This window comes from Podospora pseudoanserina, chromosome 5, assembly GCF_035222485.1.
Source record: "Podospora pseudoanserina strain CBS 124.78 chromosome 5, whole genome shotgun sequence".
NCBI classification, from domain to species: domain Eukaryota; kingdom Fungi; phylum Ascomycota; class Sordariomycetes; order Sordariales; family Podosporaceae; genus Podospora; species Podospora pseudoanserina.
The window spans coordinates 979,872-995,823 of record NC_085924.1 but is presented as its reverse complement, the minus strand read 5'-3'; the positions used below and the strand labels follow the sequence as shown (position 1 = coordinate 995,823).

General features: G+C 50.6%; 8 protein-coding genes and 2 non-coding genes across 10 annotated transcripts; 3 read left to right on the top strand and 7 right to left on the bottom strand.

The window, feature by feature from the left end:
* Window positions 1-249: 249 nt before the first annotated feature.
* QC764_500240 (uncharacterized protein) lies at window positions 250-2,256 on the bottom strand (the record flags this gene model as incomplete). Its single annotated transcript, XM_062947291.1, has 1 exon — window positions 250-2,256. One exon carries the CDS (start codon window positions 2,254-2,256, stop codon window positions 250-252), a length of 2,007 nt encoding a protein of 668 aa, XP_062798682.1.
* A 531-nt stretch (window positions 2,257-2,787) lies between these two features.
* QC764_500245 (uncharacterized protein) lies at window positions 2,788-3,986 on the top strand (the record flags this gene model as incomplete). Its single annotated transcript, XM_062947292.1, has 2 exons — window positions 2,788-3,571; window positions 3,627-3,986. Exons 1-2 carry the CDS (start codon window positions 3,140-3,142, stop codon window positions 3,984-3,986), a joined length of 792 nt encoding a protein of 263 aa, XP_062798681.1. The 5' UTR covers window positions 2,788-3,139.
* An 851-nt stretch (window positions 3,987-4,837) lies between these two features.
* On the top strand, window positions 4,838-6,339 carry QC764_500250 (uncharacterized protein; the record flags this gene model as incomplete). The annotated part of the gene is made up of 4 exons (XM_062947293.1): window positions 4,838-4,987; window positions 5,044-5,901; window positions 5,962-6,078; window positions 6,141-6,339. The coding sequence occupies 4 exons, from the start codon at window positions 4,838-4,840 to the stop codon at window positions 6,198-6,200; spliced, it is 1,185 nt and encodes a 394-aa protein (XP_062798680.1). The 3' UTR covers window positions 6,201-6,339.
* Window positions 6,340-6,361: 22 nt separating this feature from the next.
* QC764_500260 (uncharacterized protein) lies at window positions 6,362-7,088 on the bottom strand (the record flags this gene model as incomplete). Its single annotated transcript, XM_062947294.1, is given in 3 exon segments — window positions 6,362-6,649; window positions 6,660-6,908; window positions 6,978-7,088. The coding sequence occupies 3 exon segments, from the start codon at window positions 7,086-7,088 to the stop codon at window positions 6,362-6,364; spliced, it is 648 nt and encodes a 215-aa protein (XP_062798679.1).
* A 1,689-nt stretch (window positions 7,089-8,777) lies between these two features.
* QC764_0075630 lies at window positions 8,778-8,849 on the bottom strand. Its single transcript has one exon. It is a non-coding gene; the product is annotated as a tRNA-Met (tRNA).
* Window positions 8,850-9,103: 254 nt separating this feature from the next.
* QC764_0075620 lies at window positions 9,104-9,175 on the bottom strand. Its single transcript has one exon. It is a non-coding gene; the product is annotated as a tRNA-Gln (tRNA).
* An 849-nt stretch (window positions 9,176-10,024) lies between these two features.
* Window positions 10,025-10,975, bottom strand: QC764_500390 (uncharacterized protein; the record flags this gene model as incomplete). The annotated part of the gene is made up of 1 exon (XM_062947303.1): window positions 10,025-10,975. The coding sequence occupies one exon, from the start codon at window positions 10,973-10,975 to the stop codon at window positions 10,025-10,027; it is 951 nt and encodes a 316-aa protein (XP_062798678.1).
* Window positions 10,976-11,399: 424 nt separating this feature from the next.
* Window positions 11,400-13,045, bottom strand: QC764_500400 (uncharacterized protein). Its single transcript, XM_062947304.1, has 2 exons — window positions 12,904-13,045; window positions 11,400-12,849 (listed from the first exon to the last, which is right to left on the bottom strand). The coding sequence occupies exons 1-2, from the start codon at window positions 12,984-12,986 to the stop codon at window positions 11,550-11,552; spliced, it is 1,383 nt and encodes a 460-aa protein (XP_062798677.1). The 5' UTR covers window positions 12,987-13,045; the 3' UTR covers window positions 11,400-11,549.
* Window positions 13,046-13,864: 819 nt separating this feature from the next.
* Window positions 13,865-14,374, top strand: QC764_500404 (uncharacterized protein; the record flags this gene model as incomplete). Its single annotated transcript, XM_062947305.1, has 2 exons — window positions 13,865-13,927; window positions 14,021-14,374. The coding sequence occupies 2 exons, from the start codon at window positions 13,865-13,867 to the stop codon at window positions 14,372-14,374; spliced, it is 417 nt and encodes a 138-aa protein (XP_062798676.1).
* Window positions 14,375-14,792: 418 nt separating this feature from the next.
* QC764_500408 (uncharacterized protein) lies at window positions 14,793-15,579 on the bottom strand (the record flags this gene model as incomplete). Its single annotated transcript, XM_062947306.1, has 3 exons — window positions 14,793-14,861; window positions 14,985-15,067; window positions 15,120-15,579. The coding sequence occupies 3 exons, from the start codon at window positions 15,577-15,579 to the stop codon at window positions 14,793-14,795; spliced, it is 612 nt and encodes a 203-aa protein (XP_062798675.1).
* Window positions 15,580-15,952: the final 373 nt, after the last annotated feature.

Sequence of the window (15,952 nt, the reverse complement as noted above, 5' to 3'; positions counted from 1 at the left end):
ATTGCCACTGCCGCTCAGCCTCTGTTAATGATGCTTGTCAAAGACAGGATGCGTCATGTCTGGTAGGTACAACTGGCTCTCTTTCTAGACGTTTTGGCACAAACCTACAGGACGAGTCTAGTCATTTGAGTGATTCTCTTCTCTGTTCTGGTTAGAGAACGATGTGTCTGGGTCTCACCAACGCACTGGGCAGGATAATGAACGGGGCAGTTTGGTAGCAGAGCCACTTTGGATTATGGAATGGTAGCATTATACAATCCTCAACACCATCCGCCTTGTCGCCACACTTCTTGAGAAGGTCTCAAAATCGAACAGCTTTCGCGGATCCGACCATTCAAAGTGTCCTACACGCTCGTATAAGTCCGAGTCTGCCTTCTGCTGCATTACCAGGACAAAGAACCGCGGCATTTCCTCCCAAGTAGTTTGCAATTTGATCGGTATCCCAACAAGCAGCTGTTGCCGAAATTCATGATCAGTCCACCTCATGGCTTTATCTAGGGAATATATGAGGCCGGGTGGGTCAGCGCTGACCACAACACGATCGGTATCTGACGATAAATCACCTATATCAATCCCCGTGTTTTCGATGCCCATCATCTTCAACCAAATGACATCAAATACCTGGTTTTCAAATAGAAAAGCGTGGCAATCAAGAGCCAAAACCCGAAGCTGGCTCTGGTCACTCCTTGCACCAGTCTGAAGTGAAGGGCCTAGTTCGGACCATTCCGTGCGAGTTCGATCAAGGCTCTCAAAAGCAACATAAATGTCATTCTCCACCAAACTATCAGGGCGAACTGCATCGTTGTGAGGGTGCAGTATGGCTACACCTTTCCATCCGGCCCACGACCACGAGGGGAAGCCATGGCGGCGGGCAGGTGGTTCCCCATCAGGTGGCTCTCCCAGGCTCCAGCAGAGACCAGCCAAGAAGCCCTTAGGGGATCGGATCCAATTTTTCGGGCTACACAAGACTGGGATACCCCAAATGTTGTGTATGGGAGGCTTGTGCTTAAAGAATTGGCCAAGTATTCCTTGGAAGGCATTGAGAATATCATCTTCGTTGCCGAGTTTCCGATGAGTGTATTCGTATATCCGGTCACCAATCTCAAGTGAATATGGTGCGGTTCGGAAACGGGGAAACATGTCATCGTTGGATGCCGATCCTACTCGATCGAAGGGAATATTTAACGCTTCCGAAAACGAGCTGAGCCCGCATTGGAAATACACTTGCTTGTCCGTAAACACCAACCGCCGAGACGAGAGCACTCCTTCTTGGTATGTCCAACCACGTGTCGACCAAGCAGAGGATGATATGTCGTCCTTGGTTGAACCATAAGACCAGGTTAAGTACCCGCTTCGAAGCTTGACGTGTGGTTGAGCCGATCGTTGAGTCTTGCTCACACCTGGTAGGCCGTACGTAGGATCCGATCCTGCTGCGGCCACAATAGTTGCTTGGGCTGATCCGTAAATCTCTGCCATGAGTCGAATCTGAGAATGCTTGTCGCCTTCGTCGTGTTGGCGAATGCAATATTGATCTACCCATAAGTATCGGAAACCCAGCTTGTCGGTAACAGTGAGGCTATCTTCAATGGTGAGAGGAAGGTCTTGTAGCGGCTGGGTGTAGTCTAATTGACGTGGTTGTATGGCTTTACCCCAGACATAACTGAGGGCCAAGAAGGGGGGACATCGCGTGCCGAGGCTCGCTGCTTCAACGACAAGGCGAGTTTTGCAGTCAATGAGTCGAAAGTGCCACTGATTGTCGACTTTCAAAGGCTGGCAATCCGTCTTTCTACAATGTTTTTGGTTGCAATAATTGAGCCATGCGCGAAGGAGGGGGTAGTCGATGGCACGCGGGTCGAGGGACCGTGGCCCAATGGTACCATCTGTCCAAGATGGTGGACTGGTGACAGGCTCTCCGATATATCCTCTCAGTCGAAACAGGGCTCTGTGAAATGCCGCCTCGTCACGCGAGTAGCTAGAGACTTCAGGCAGAATGCCGAGTATCCTGAAGTCGAAGCCATCGTCGGGTTCCTTCCAGCCGTAATTTGAGGCGTATCTCCAGGAGGCAGAGATTAAGGTGCCGGATCCCATGCCATCGCCAGCGCAGTAAATTTCAAAAAGTCGACACAATGCGCAGGCAAGCGAGACATATTGCCCCACAAAGACCAGTGGGACAACTTCTCCATGGGAAGGTGCTTGGGAAAAGAGTGGGCTAAGGTCGAGCTTTTGGCAACGGCGGCAAAGCTTGTCAGGCTCCATCAAAACAATTCAATGTGAAAACTACTGCACATCTGAAAATATTTTGGCAATGGATGAAACTTGAGAACACTATTTCCTGCCCGAGTTGTGGTTTTTTGACAAGGCAGACTTCACTGCCTCACCATGCCGCCTTCCTGATTCTCGAATCAACTTCAGCTGCACTGGCTGCCTCTGTCTTACTCAGCGTTGCATCGGTACACGCAATCGTTCTGAAGATTTTCAATGTAATGAGCTTCGATTTTGCGCAGAATATGCTTCGATCTAATCTTTGCGATGGCTGAATTATAAGGCTTTGGTGCTAGATTACACGACTGCAACTGCTGGGATAGGAACAAGATAGAGCTGAGATAGGAACAGGTAAAGCTGGTACTGAAAGTTTAAATGGCATTGTATAGACCCACGAGTGCGCCATCTCCATGTTTGTCACCACGTCCCAGTAGCACCTAGGTATATGGGTGCTCATTCGAACTTCCGCGAAGCAAGCCACGCCTCACTTCGATGCATTCCATTTCCTCAACATCACTTGAACACGTCCAGAGGTCCGAGATAAAATTATCGTCGGGAGTAAGCGCATCACGTTCCGAGAGCGGGTCGACATGGAACGTCACAAAGTGTGTTTATATCAGCCCTATTTATCCGTCTGGTCCATCCATCGCCAGCACCTCGCAAATCAGTCCGCGCCGAACCATCGGACCCGGTTGGTCCGTCTGGACCTGCATCAGCCGAGATTGTTCAATATGGAACCGGCAGCAAACATGACGGAGATAACTCCCTGCACGACGATCTCCAGACGTATATCAAGTCATGGCCAAGCACCACTGCCCAGAGCTTAACCTGCCACTGCAAGAGCTTGTTCCCTCCCGTCACACCCAAGCCAGCCAGTATGGCCGTCAAGCGCATCGTGGCCGTCCTGGCAATTGCCACCAGCTTCCTCGCCACGTCGGTACTTGGTGAAGAGCAAGCAAAGTGTGGCCAAGCGAGCTACTACCCATCCGAGTACGCCTGCTACGACAACAAGACACTCTGCCCGATTACGTTCAGCTTGCCGACCAAGCCCTGCGGTGGGGGCTGCTACTCGCCAGAGCAGTACTCATGTGAAGACGAAACGATTAAGGATCTGCCTGAAGCGACGAGCCCCTTCACCCTTACGTTTTCAGGCGTGCGCAAGACTTTCCAGAACCTGAACGTCAAGGCCTGCGGGAGATATCTTGCTGTGGGCGCCAACGCTAGAGAGTGCCATGCTTGCACTGCGGCCGGTGGCACAAACTGCGGGACCTACCAGAACTCGACGGTGCTGCTTCCTGGTGGGCAAATGGTCTGTTGTTCCTTGATATTCCAACCTGAATAACGATTCTAACACAATGATACAGGCTTCCGACGTTCCCGGCCACCAGTACTGGTACATCAACCCAACCGACGGTATCCTACGATATACCGAAGCTCTCGCTGGTAACGCTTCGCTCTGGAACGCCACTATCCCTGGGAAGGAGTTTGCCGGTCAAAACGTCAAGGTCTACGAAAACGGACTGTTCACATGGACCCGAGAGGATGCCACGACACACTGGTGGATGGCTTGCTTGGTTACGCTGCCTGGTGGTGCTGTTGGAACTGCCAGGTCGTGGCGCATCTATGCTCCCACCTACGTCAACATGGAGAGAGGAGACTGCGAGCTTGGGAGGATTTTCTCCAAGGCGGTGGATAGGAAGGCGGGGGTGTACAAGTACCCATGATACAATAGCCATTGGGAAAGTTCCACCAGGACGGAGGAACAGCACTGGGACTGGTGAACATTGAAGCGAAGTACGGGGTTGTCTGTTCGGATGTATATATGACAAGACTTACTTTGTGCATAGATAGAAGAAGAGAGATAAGATATCAGACGGTCATAATTCGCCATGGGGTGGCAGTTGGTGAAGATGGTTGTGGTCTACCCAGTTGCATGTTCGTCGGGAGAGATATTTACTTTCCTGCGGGTCAGCCCGGTGGGTGATTCACATGATCAGAGTCACTAGTTGTTGAGAAATAAGCGTTTACGCTATTTGCTCATGTTCTTTGAGTAGGTAAGTTTAGGTTACGCCTTCATTCAGCCACACCGAAGGTTACCACAACCATGGCTTGCCATTTGTACAAGGGCACCCTCACCACAAAATAATTGACACAAGTAAGTTAACCCATACTATACTGTGAACTACCTTATGCCTCAGATGTTAATTGATAGCCTTTAAACGATCTTGCGAGGCCTGTTAACTATCTTTGAGGTCTATGGACTGTCCTTCAAGGTATGTTAACCTTCTTTACTGTCTCAATTATTTTGTGGTAGGGGTGGAGGGGTAACCAACACTAACCTCATCGGTCACTGAGGGGCGAATGTGAGGTATGATTGGAGGCAAGCTTGGAGTATGGGGTCACGGAGATAATAATGGCCGTGGGGATTATGTTTTCCGGCGCCCAGCATCTTACACTCCTTCCCGAATCTTCAAGTGGCCTCACTAACAGGAAAACCACAGACTTCCCCTTTTCTCAACATACCTCACCCTTCGACGATCAACAACCACATAATTACCCTCCCAGAATCTTCAAAATGAAAATAGGCCCAACCTTCCCCATCGAAACCACCGCCCTCCTCGTTCCATCCCCCGGTTCACCCTTCACCATATCCCCCGTCCTCATACAAAACCTCCGCCCAAACGAACTTCTAGTTGAGATAAAATACTCCGGCTTATGCCACACCGTAACCCCTCTTCTCCTGTTCCCCCATTGCTCGCAAGCACTAATCAACAACGCCAGGACTTCCTCCTCCGTGACGGCGCCCTCCCAAAAGTAACCTACCCCTCCATCCCAGGCCACGAAGGCACAGGCACCATCCTCGCCATCGGTCCCGCGGTCAAGAACCGTTCCCTTTCTATAGGAGATGACGTCCTCCTCAGCTTCACCTCCTGCAATGAATGCCACCACTGCCTGGAGCAATCCCCCTCGACAAAATGCAAGCTCATGCCACCGCTTAACCTGTCGTGTGTTCGCGACGATGGGACAACGGCATACCAAATGCAAGATGGGACACCGGTATCGGGACATTTCTTTGGACAGTCGTCGTTTGCCAAGATCGCAGTGGTGAGTGAGCTGAGTGTGGTTCCTATCAAGGGGATGTCGGAAGAAGAAATGGGGATTTGGGCGCCAATGGGGTGTGGATATCAGACTGGTGCGGGGACTATACTGGATGTCTTAAAACCTAGAAAGGAGGATGTAGTGGTTATTTTCGGTATGGGAGGGGTAGGGTTTGCTGCTCTCATGGCCGCTGCTTTGATCTTGGAGGTTGAGACAGTTATCGCGGTGGATTTGGTGCAAGAGAAGCTGGATCTGGCGAAGGAAATGGGAGCGAGGTGGGTGATCAACGGAAAAGAAACGCTAGATGTGGTGGGGGAGATGATGAAGATAACTGAGGGAAAGGGGGCGGACTTTGCGGTTGATACCACGGGAGTGGGGAAGGTGGTGCAGGATATGGTTCAGTGTCTTGGGCAAGGTGGCACAGCAGCGAGTGTGGGCGCCCCTGCGCCGGGGGTGAAGATTGAGGTGGACGTGGGGATGTTCTTCGCGTTGAGTAAGAAGTGGATTGGAGTTGTGGAGGGGGAGGTTTGGCCTGTTGAGGTGAGTGAATGAGATAAGGTTGAATCAGAGGAAGAGGCTGACACAGGTCGGGGCTGGCAGTTCATTCCGCGGTTGATACAAGCCTATAAGGAGGGGAAGTTTCCAGTGGACAAGATTAGCAAGGTGTACCCTGTTGAGGATATTGAGAAAGCTATTGCCGATACAGAGAGTGGGAAGGTAAGTGTAGTGATGTTGGGCCAGGTTCTGTGGCGTTGAACAGCAAACTGACATGGTTATAGATTATCAAGGCTGTTCTCAAGTTTCAATGCCAACTCCAGAGTCCAACACATGGTACCTAGTTTCAAATCAACAAGGAAAGCACATCTGAATTCAAGCAATCTGTGTCTATACAAGAGCATCACGTCCGTATATATGGAACAGTCTTCGAAATTACCTGTCAGCACAAATGGCCACCCGCGCAGTCTGGAGAAGGCCCAACAAGCATGATGCAAAGTGACTTTCAATAGTCGGACCCAACAGTATCCACCCGAATCTCTTCAGATCCTTCAAAGGTAGAGTCGATGGGCATCCGCCACTCCCACCTCAGGCCTACAAGGATTAAATCGGGAGTATCCGACAACATTTTATTAAAGTAAATGGCAGCCGCCTTCATAGGCACCATGTTTGGCTCACCGTCAGAAGAGCCATCCAGGCCTTCCGCCGCCATGAAAATGTTTCCAACCAACAACGGGAAGTCAGTTTCGTGTACCTTTGCTGCCCCAGACCTTTTGTGGAAGATTTTCACAGGCTGCATTCACCTCCAACAAAAGCGTCCAGCACAACTGCTGGAGAAACAACCAGGGAAAGGCCAACTCGAGTGACTCGGCACGAAGTGTGTATGCCGGCGATTGAATCAGGGCCTCCGGGTTCAATATGCCTCCTTCAGTCGCCCTTTTCCGAAGTTGCTTTCTTGCTGGTCTTGGCTTGTCGAACTCTGGCCCGATCATGGCTCCCATCTCTTCAGCCCGGTCGAGGTCAAACTGGCTCTTAACGATGACCTCGTCAATCTATCTGGGAGTCCAATCGATCCTCCAATTTGTGCCCCCGAGATAGCGCTCAGAAAACATGTCACAGACCGGAGTCCGGGTCTCAATCTTGATGTCACGGCCGCTGAGGCGAGATGACAGAGCATCCCGTCGACGCAGTTCCCTGTCATTCCCGGCGAACGCCGTGATGCTGATGCCCATGTGGAGGCACCAGCGGTTGAAGTATTCTTTTGTGTTGCATGGTGTGTTCTCCACGTGGAAGTTTTTGTCTCCGAGAATCTTGTTGATATGGGCCTACGGCTGGGTATAGGTGTAGGTAATAGGTAAAAGATGGAATTGTTAGATGAAAAAGAAAAGAAATGGAAGGTAAAATATATTATCCACAACGTCTTTTATACTTCTCAAACTCTCTAGACTTCCCCTACTAAACCACAAAATTTCTCATAGAATTATCCGAATGTTTTACGTTATATATAAATTTTATACCTTAACCGTTCACGTTGTTAAATAGCGCTGACCTAGATTATATTTTATAATTTAATACTTTACTTTCCTTCATGAATTTTTCCGGGCAAATTTCTTGGCAAAGTGGGATATTCGAACTATCTTCCGTTAATTCATCGTTCTTCTTCCGCTTCGAAGGTGTCTAGAAGAAGCCTGGGGAAGTTGGCGCGCCGGGCTTCGTGACCAAGACCAATCTCCAGATATCTCTCTCGTTGAAATCCTGGAGGTGTTGCGGCAGGTAGGACCAGTGCACAAAGTCACGTCAGCGGACCTCTCCACATCCATCGGGCGGATCGAGGCGGACCCGTGAGGGACTATGATCAGGACACGGACGAGAAGCAAAGTCTGTATGGTGTCGTGCCCCGGACCCCCGCAGCGACGGTACTGTGGACGAATTGTGATAAGCGAATCAGCGGCAGCCTTGTGAGTGGCCGACAAGTCATCAATGTCGCTAGCATGATGGAGGGAGAGGCGAGGATATTGCTCGAGACGGTCATATGCAGAGAGATTGCCGAGGAGGAGCGAGGCAGGGACGCCTTTAATCCGAGTATCGAACTATCTATATAATCGTGGGAGCTGGAGAGAGAAGGAACATATGGATCCAAGAGCCTATGAGTATCGGAGGAAATTTCTCGATGAAAAGCATCCTGACACGATGGAACTGCGACGCGACGTTCTCAGTGACAAGCATCCTGACACTTTCCAGGCCATGCACGACCTTGCTGTTACCTGGAATAGCCGACAGCGACGTTCTGAAGCGTTAGCTATAATGTAGGACTGTTTCCAGTTGTAGTGCAAGGTGCTGGGGCAAGCTCATCCCTCTACCCAAAGATCTTTACGCACCATGAGCTTATGGGGGCCGGACAAGATAAGAAGCTCTCCTGTAAGCTGAATATTTGGGCGTACGTTCCGAATTCGAGCGGGGGTAGGACTTGATGGTTTAATAAAACGTGCTCGCTAAATCGCTGGCCGAACAACAGCCTATTCGAAAGCACACCGCGAAGACCCGTGCACCTGTCACGGTCGGTTGGTTCTGACAAAGCTATTGTTTTACTACACTTGGTTATCTGAATCCAAGCTAAAGAGGAGAGGAAGGAAAGTAGTTTTATCTGATCAGGCCTGCAGAGGTTTATAGGTGCAGGGCCGTACATCAGTTAAAAGCAAACATAAGACCAGTACGCCAGTACAGTTTAGTTAGGTAATTCTTGATCCTTAATACTATTTGGAATTTCTCTCGGGGTGTTTTTATCTTCTTATTGTGATCATGAATACCTAACCTGTTGACTTTTGTAAAGCGCTGGCTGCGTTTATGTTGGACGGCAGTAAGGGGAACAAGTGATACTGGAAGGAGAAAAAGACCAAAAAAATACCTGATGAAATTCTGTTTAGCTGCAACTCGTTTCGATCGAGTGACCTCCGGGTTATGAGCCCGGCGCGCTTCCGCTGCGCCATGCAGCTTGTTTTTTCTCAAGCTTGTGCAAAGGTAAACAGATGTCCTCAATGCAAGTTTATATTGTGCTCGGTGCCATTGTGAGTCACCTGTTTGTGCAACTTTTCTGAATGTGAAACTGGCAGCTGGCAGTCCCATAATAGATCAGAAACAAGGAGTTTAATTGGATCGGAGAACAGCGTTATGGGTTGAGAACAGGCGCCAAAGTAGTTTGGGACAGTGCAAGAAAAAAGGAAAAAAAGTGAAACGACATCAAAAGAAGAGGTCGTACCCGGACTCGAACCGGGGTTGCCGGAATCAGAATCCGGAGTGATAACCGCTACACTATACAACCTTGAAGGGGTTGGCATCCTATTTTCTGGATGGCTGCACTTTCGGAGAAAGCATTTATGATCGATCGCCTTGATCGACGATGGTCTTTATCTGCAACAGGTACCACCTCGGAACACCACCGGCTTACTTTCTTTATTTGTAGCGATTGCTGAGTTCAGCGCTGGGGGCTTGGGTGGGCGCGGCCAAGACACAATTGCGGACTTGGCACGACGACACTGTTGACCGGTCCCCCTGAGCCCCTGAACTTTCGGTTACAACATCAGTATGTCAGCAAATATGTCAACATCCATCATACAGACACAGCAACCACAGAATTCATAATTCAAGGAATTATCCCCAATATCGTGTTGTACGTTGTCACACATGTTTGTCATGCACCAGCTCAAGACCATCAACCAGCGTCATCCCGCCCACGGACGTCACCCCTCCCCTTCAAAACACTCCCAGCTAAACACACCAGTATTCCACTTCCTGTCACGTAACTCCTCTTCACCAGCGCGTCCCTGCAGCAACCCCCCGCCTCGCACCATGCCTCACCACGTTCCCTGCAAAAGTCAAAGTCAAACCTCACCCCGGTTCCACCATGTCGAGATCAACAAACCAAACTGAACAAAACGAACATCTCATGGTATTGGCTACCAGGATTTACATGGAAGTACAACAGAAATCACCCACCTCGATCATGACCACGAGGATGACACCGTATCGCGAGAGAAACGAATTACTGTTCATTAGGAATGCTACAATACAGGTATTACAAAGCTACTACACCTCATGTTCTCCCATTTCCCTGCCTCATCTCGTGATTTTGCGCAATGTTGATACCGGACTCTATCACCCCAGCACCACCTCAGAGAGCAAAGATGAATGCCCCAGCCAACACGCCAGTGAGCAATGCACCCAGCGACACGGCAACCCCCTGAACACCTTCGCCCATCTTATCTATCACCACGGTCTTGTTCTCCTCCACAGTGACAGTAGCCGTGACCGACATCGTCGACGTCTTGGTGATCGTGACGGGATCCGGGCAAGAACTTGGGACAGGAATGTCAAGGGTGAACATGGTCGTGAATGTAGCCTGATCTTCCGCAATGGGGCCAAGGGGAATGACGGGCGCTTGCTGAGCAAGCAAGTCGCGAAGGCACCGGTCCCGATTGATGGTGTCAACCGTCTCTTGTGAGCTGTGGCAGGCGTTCATCAATCTCCTCAGATTGGTGGCGAGGGCATCCGACCAGGCCTCGAAAGCAGGGGTAAAAGCTTGGGGATCAAACGATGAATCAACAGCGTTCTCAAAAGTCGGACCGCAGGCACTGAACCAAACCTTGTGCTTCTTGGCGAGATCTTGCAGCTCGGGTGGGAAGATGGGCTGTTGGGCAGCCAAAACAGTGAGTTCAGAGGTCTGGGATGTGCAGTCGGCGGGCGTTCGTTCGAGAACATGCATGTGACGCCCTACCGAAGTGTAGGGGTACTGTAGTGACTTGAACCTTCCCGTGGGAGCGGCGAAGGGGCGTGTTCGGTGTGTGTTGACAGCTTTGAGTTCGTAGTTGTCATCCTCCTCTGTCTCGGGCTTCTTGGACTTCTTTGGCTCCCCTTCCGGTCGGTTTGGCGGTGGAGTTGGGGTTGCGATATTCGTCATGAATTGGTTTCCACAGACATATTCGGTTGGAACAGTGGTGGGACTGTAGTCGTGATATGGTGGTTGGGGAAATGGAATGGGCAAGATGGGCGATGTTGGAAGCTGAGCACCGACGGTGGCCAGCGTCATGGCACCAGCCAGCAAAGCGAGTGTCTGTGAAGGCATTGTGGGATTGGATAAGTGTACCGTCGGGGGTACCGAAAGTAATAAAGAATGAGAGCCAGTAACAGTGCTATGAAATTGATAGACGATGGCGCGAAAGAGTAGAGATATGAGTGGTGTGGTGGTGAGACGAAAGTTGAGGTTTGGGGAGAGTTTGGGTTGACGAAGTTGAGTCCTTAAAACTCTTCAGAGCGACGGGAAGCTCCTGTGTTGTCGAAACAGATATCTGTTTCGTGCTTGACGTATGGCAAGTGCCAGCAAGACTTACCGGTTGACTGTCCATGATCCACCCGCTCGAAGACTGTGTTGCCCGCTGCCCGTGGTGGCAACGTCGACTCCACAGCGTTGGAATTGGGAGGTCTTAGCACCTGCCTCTGTTGTGCTCCTCTGTGTCAGGAAGCTGGTGACACAGGGTAGGATTGATAACCGCGGGACAATAAGTCGCTTCATGGTAGATCGAGTAATTGATATTGACTAGGTACCCAAGCATAAACTACTGAAAGAGCCAATTCAATCACAAGTAGCCCTACCCAATGTCTCATCTCTCTAGTATACTGAATTTGCCCCTAGGCACCAATTACACAACCCCATCATTCAGCTCAACAAACATAACACTATCAATCGCAATCGTCCCAGCCCCAAACACCAACGCCTCAATCTTGACACTCACACTTGTCAGCCCAGCCATGTTAGTCCAAATAATATGATTCGGAGAAAACACCGCCGGAGTTCCCTGCGCAGCATCATTGGGGTTCCTCGTGTAAATCGGCGAGTTGTTGATCATAACCCCAACAGACCCAACAGTCCGGTTGCTGAAAAAAGACGTAAAATAAACCAAGTATTTCTTCCCGGGTGTCACTGCCATGCTCCCGCTGATGATCCTCGCACTGACATGCAACTCCTGGTTGGCAGGATTGGGAACACCAGGTGACACCACTCTCCAAGCGTAGTCACCCATGGGAAAGCTGTTGGTGTATAAGCTGTCAGAACCCAAGTTGACCACACCAGCAGTGGCTTGAGGGTCAGGCTTCTGCTGCGTCCAGGCGCCCAACCCGCACTCAAACTCTCCATCCGGAAGCAAGCCGACAGGGGATGTGTTCCCGCAGTAAGCGCTCAGGGGGGCAAAGGTGACGCTGTCAAGTCTAGACTCGACATTGAGCCACTCAAAGAAAACAGAAGCTTCATTCTCTGTTGCGTTGGCTTGGAAAGGAACCTGATGGAATCGCCAATTTGTGACAGGGTAATCAAGAGCGCTGACAGTCCTACCAGCGCGGTCGTTGATCTTTGTGCCCACAAACCCTCTGGATATCCCATCGAACCATGTGGCAAAGGTGTACTTGTATTTGACCCCCGGAGTGACTGGGAAGACCGGGGATGTGAGACGCAAATATGTACAAGTTGTGGGACAGTTGGGAGTGCCGAGGAATTGGGTCTGGAATGAATTGACTTTGGTGAAGCCGGGTGTGGTGACTGAGTACCCATAGACGCCGTTATATGGGGCGAATACAAGGGGGTTCCAGGGGGTGAAATCGCACTCAAAGTCGCCGTATAGGAGGTTGCCGTTGACGGGGGTTGACTCGCAGGCAGGTGGCGCTGTGGAGGTGGTTGACGTGAAAGTGGTTGATGTGGAAGGCGGCTCACACGCCGGGGCATTTGTGGTGGACGATGAGGAAGTCGCCATGGCAAGGGTTGAGTAGGAGCATGTCGGGCCGCACTGACAGGCCGAGATGTACCGATCAGCCGTCGTCCCGCAGGCGTTGGTGGCCCGAGTAGGATAGTTGGTGGCAGTTGTGCCCGAGGCTGTGATGGTTGCGCAGAAGGCGGAAGCGACAGACACGGCCGAGGGAGACGGGCAAGGAAAGAGAGCCCGGTAGCAACTGTTTTCAGTGTCAGCCTAGGTAGCTACCAAGCGGGTCATGCTTTGAACTTACTTGTCAGCAGCACATCCGGCAGCTGCGCTGATGCCAGCAAGTGACACGACGGCAAGAGCCACAATTGTCTTTAAGTTTGCCATGCTGGTCACCACTGAAAGTATTCTTATGCACTGGAAATCTTGTGAGATGTTAGAATATTGGTAGCTGTTTCAGACTCATGGCGAGGATCTCTACGTTACTTATATCTCAATTCTTCAAGGCTCTACCACCAGAACACCTCTGTCAATGGTTTGCTTGACAAGCGAGGGCTTGCATTCACATAATTGTCGACTGCATGTTCGCTGCAATATTCGCGGCAGACACCAGCGTGGCATTGCCAAAACGTGAGCACTGCTTGCCCAAATAAGCTGTCGACACCAAGAGTGAGCTGAGCTGAACCTCAGCCCTACCTGCCTTCGGTGCCTGTCACACGCATCCCGCCGAAAGATTCGCCGACCAACCAACGTCACACTTTCTTTGACAAGGGAATACGATGTTTTTGAAGCCATTGCAACCACCGCCTGGTTCAATGCTTCCCAAACGACACGAAGGGCCAAGGCATTTTGTCCGCGGAACGAGAGCCTTTATTGATTCGTGACAGTCTAGTATTCAGCCACTCTGTAGAGATCAGGCGATGCCATCACAGCAAGGGTACTTGGCGAAAACATCAATGCTCAGCTTGCTGAGGGGGCACCACGTTAAACTGTGGGACGAGGGAGGGCAAGACTTGAAGTCATACAGAGAAGAGAACAATGATTATGGTTTGAGTAAGCCGGAGCAACACTTTTTATCCGAACACGGTACAAAGGTCGTAAGCCGGCAGTTGAGATTAGGGTAGGTAAGGTAGCACAAGTCTGGGGCAGGATGAATAAGTGGGGGGCTCTCGGTGGATGCCGTCATGGATAGGCATTCCATACGCTCCCTGTATTTGACCATTCACAAAGGAAAGCATAACTTGTGCTGTTTTGGAGAGTAAGCAATGGCCACGATAACCGACACGATAACAGGAGCACAGAAACCCGACAGGTTGCATTTCGTCATTGTAAGGCTTCAAGCCCCATCATTCAGCACCTGACCAGAGGCACATTGCTAACGCAGCAACAGGTTGGCGGATCTCTAGGCGGCCTGGCGACAGGCATTGCTCTCGAGGTCCTGGGCCACAAGCTCTACAATTCCCGAACACCACCCCACTCCCCTCCTCCATGACCAAAGAGCCGGTATCGTCGCTGGCGGTCACGCCCTTGAGTTTTTCAACAGGTACAACCGCTGTCAGCGCAAAGGCACCTCCGTCCCCTCCACCTGCCGCCAATACCTCGACCGCGATGGCTACATCATCCACACCGTTACGGCTAGCCACGACATGAGCTCCTGGGACCTAAATTACTTCCTCATGCGCGCCAACTACGATGGAATCTCCTCGCCCTCCGCGGCACGGTCCCCGAAAAAGACGTCACACCCTCGACCCTGGCGACCTGTGCAGAAAGGTTAACATTTTTCCACGCGGATGGGATTCAAATATTGGCGTATCTCATCCCCGGCAAGAACGGGACGGTGAAACCAGGGGAACGTCCCTGAGGGCTCGGCGGAGCTGGATGGGATGATGACGGATTCCAATGGTCGACGGCAGAGAATAACCAACGGTCTAATATATACTTGCCGGGAGAGAAATTTTTTAAACGTTTAGATACCTATAACGATATACCTTGCAGAAGGTTAATCAACTCTCATCTTCCCAAACCCAATTAAATCATCTAGCTCCTAGGGCTATCCCGCTCAACTTTCGCTTTATGTTGTAATATCACGAAATAACCCCATTTGAATTCCGATCGTTACCCTTTGTAAAGACATCTTTATTTGTACTCAATATAGCAAAATAATTCAATACCTATACTTATAATTATTATTCTTTAGTTGTCACTATTAATATCCGTAAGCTTAACACTCCACTTTGCAATCGTTAAACTATAACTACGTCCGTAATAGGCTAGCCGAACCATCATACGCTTTGTATTGAAAAAGCTGTCGAAGTATTTGTACTAGACTATTAGATCTTGTTTTATTTTAGGGTGTAGAGGTACAAGTGAGTTCCGCTTACCTACCTCGATAGCGGCATCCTCGAACGCCTTGGAGCGCTTTTGGTTAAGGCCCTTAAAGTTATGGTCCGGTAACTCCGGGTACGGACCTATTCCACTTCAATTAGAACAGCGAAATCTTGATCCCTACGAGGAGCATACCTACCCGTTTCATTCTGATACTTCCAACTCTGGAGGAGCCAGGCTGCAGTCTCCAAATCCCCAAGCCAACTACCACGGGTGTCCCCGCTGGCGGCGGTGTCCAACCGTTGTCAACGAATTTGATTGCTTCGGGTTTGGAGGATTCATCAGGGTCGTGGGCATCGACAGCAACGAGAGCGATGAACTCGGGGTTTTTGAAGAACTCGGCGACTTCATGTCTGAAAAAGGTGACTGTGCTTCGGGGATGCCGGTCGTGGGCTGTGCGTTCCCAGATGAAGTGCTCCGAGTAGCGGAAGCCGGAGGTGCAGACAACTCCTAGGCGGAGGATGTTCTCTGGGGAGGCGAGACGGAGGCGTCCGAGGGGTGGTGGGAGGGTCATTTTGGGTCTAGGGAGTTGTTGATGCTGAATGGGAAAAGTCAAGTACTGGTCTGGGGTGTGGGCAATGGCCAGTGGGTCCATGGGTGGCAGTGTGGTTCAGGAGGGACTCTCAGGGGGTTTAGGGGTCATGTATAAAAGTAGCCATTTGCTCGCATTTTACCTTAGACAGGTCATCGACTCTTTATTCTTTTACTTTTGGTGTCCTGCACGCGTGCAGGCCTATTTTGGCCCTCTGGTCAGGGTGATACGGTGTGTTATGTGGTTTGCGAGCCCATAGTATCTATTTTCTGTCTTTCGTGAAGTGCGGCCTATGAGCGAGTCACTGTCACGAAAGGCGTGCATTTTCAGCCTTTGCGAGGGCTTGTTGTGATGTTGTGGTTGTTTGTGTGTTTTCTCACGATTTCAGAACCCGCAGTGGGAATTCTCCAATTCCAGCCAGTTATAGGGCTGCCTT

Bases quoted from the DNA above. Each gene is read 5' to 3' on its own strand.
- QC764_500400 (XM_062947304.1), bottom strand. From the start codon at position 12,986: ATGGCAAACTTAAAGACAATTGTGGCTCTTGCCGTCGTGTCACTTGCT. The intron at 12,850-12,903 runs GTAAGTTCAAAG...CACTGAAAACAG, and splicing joins GCCGGATGTGCTGCTGACAA to TTGCTACCGGGCTCTCTTTC.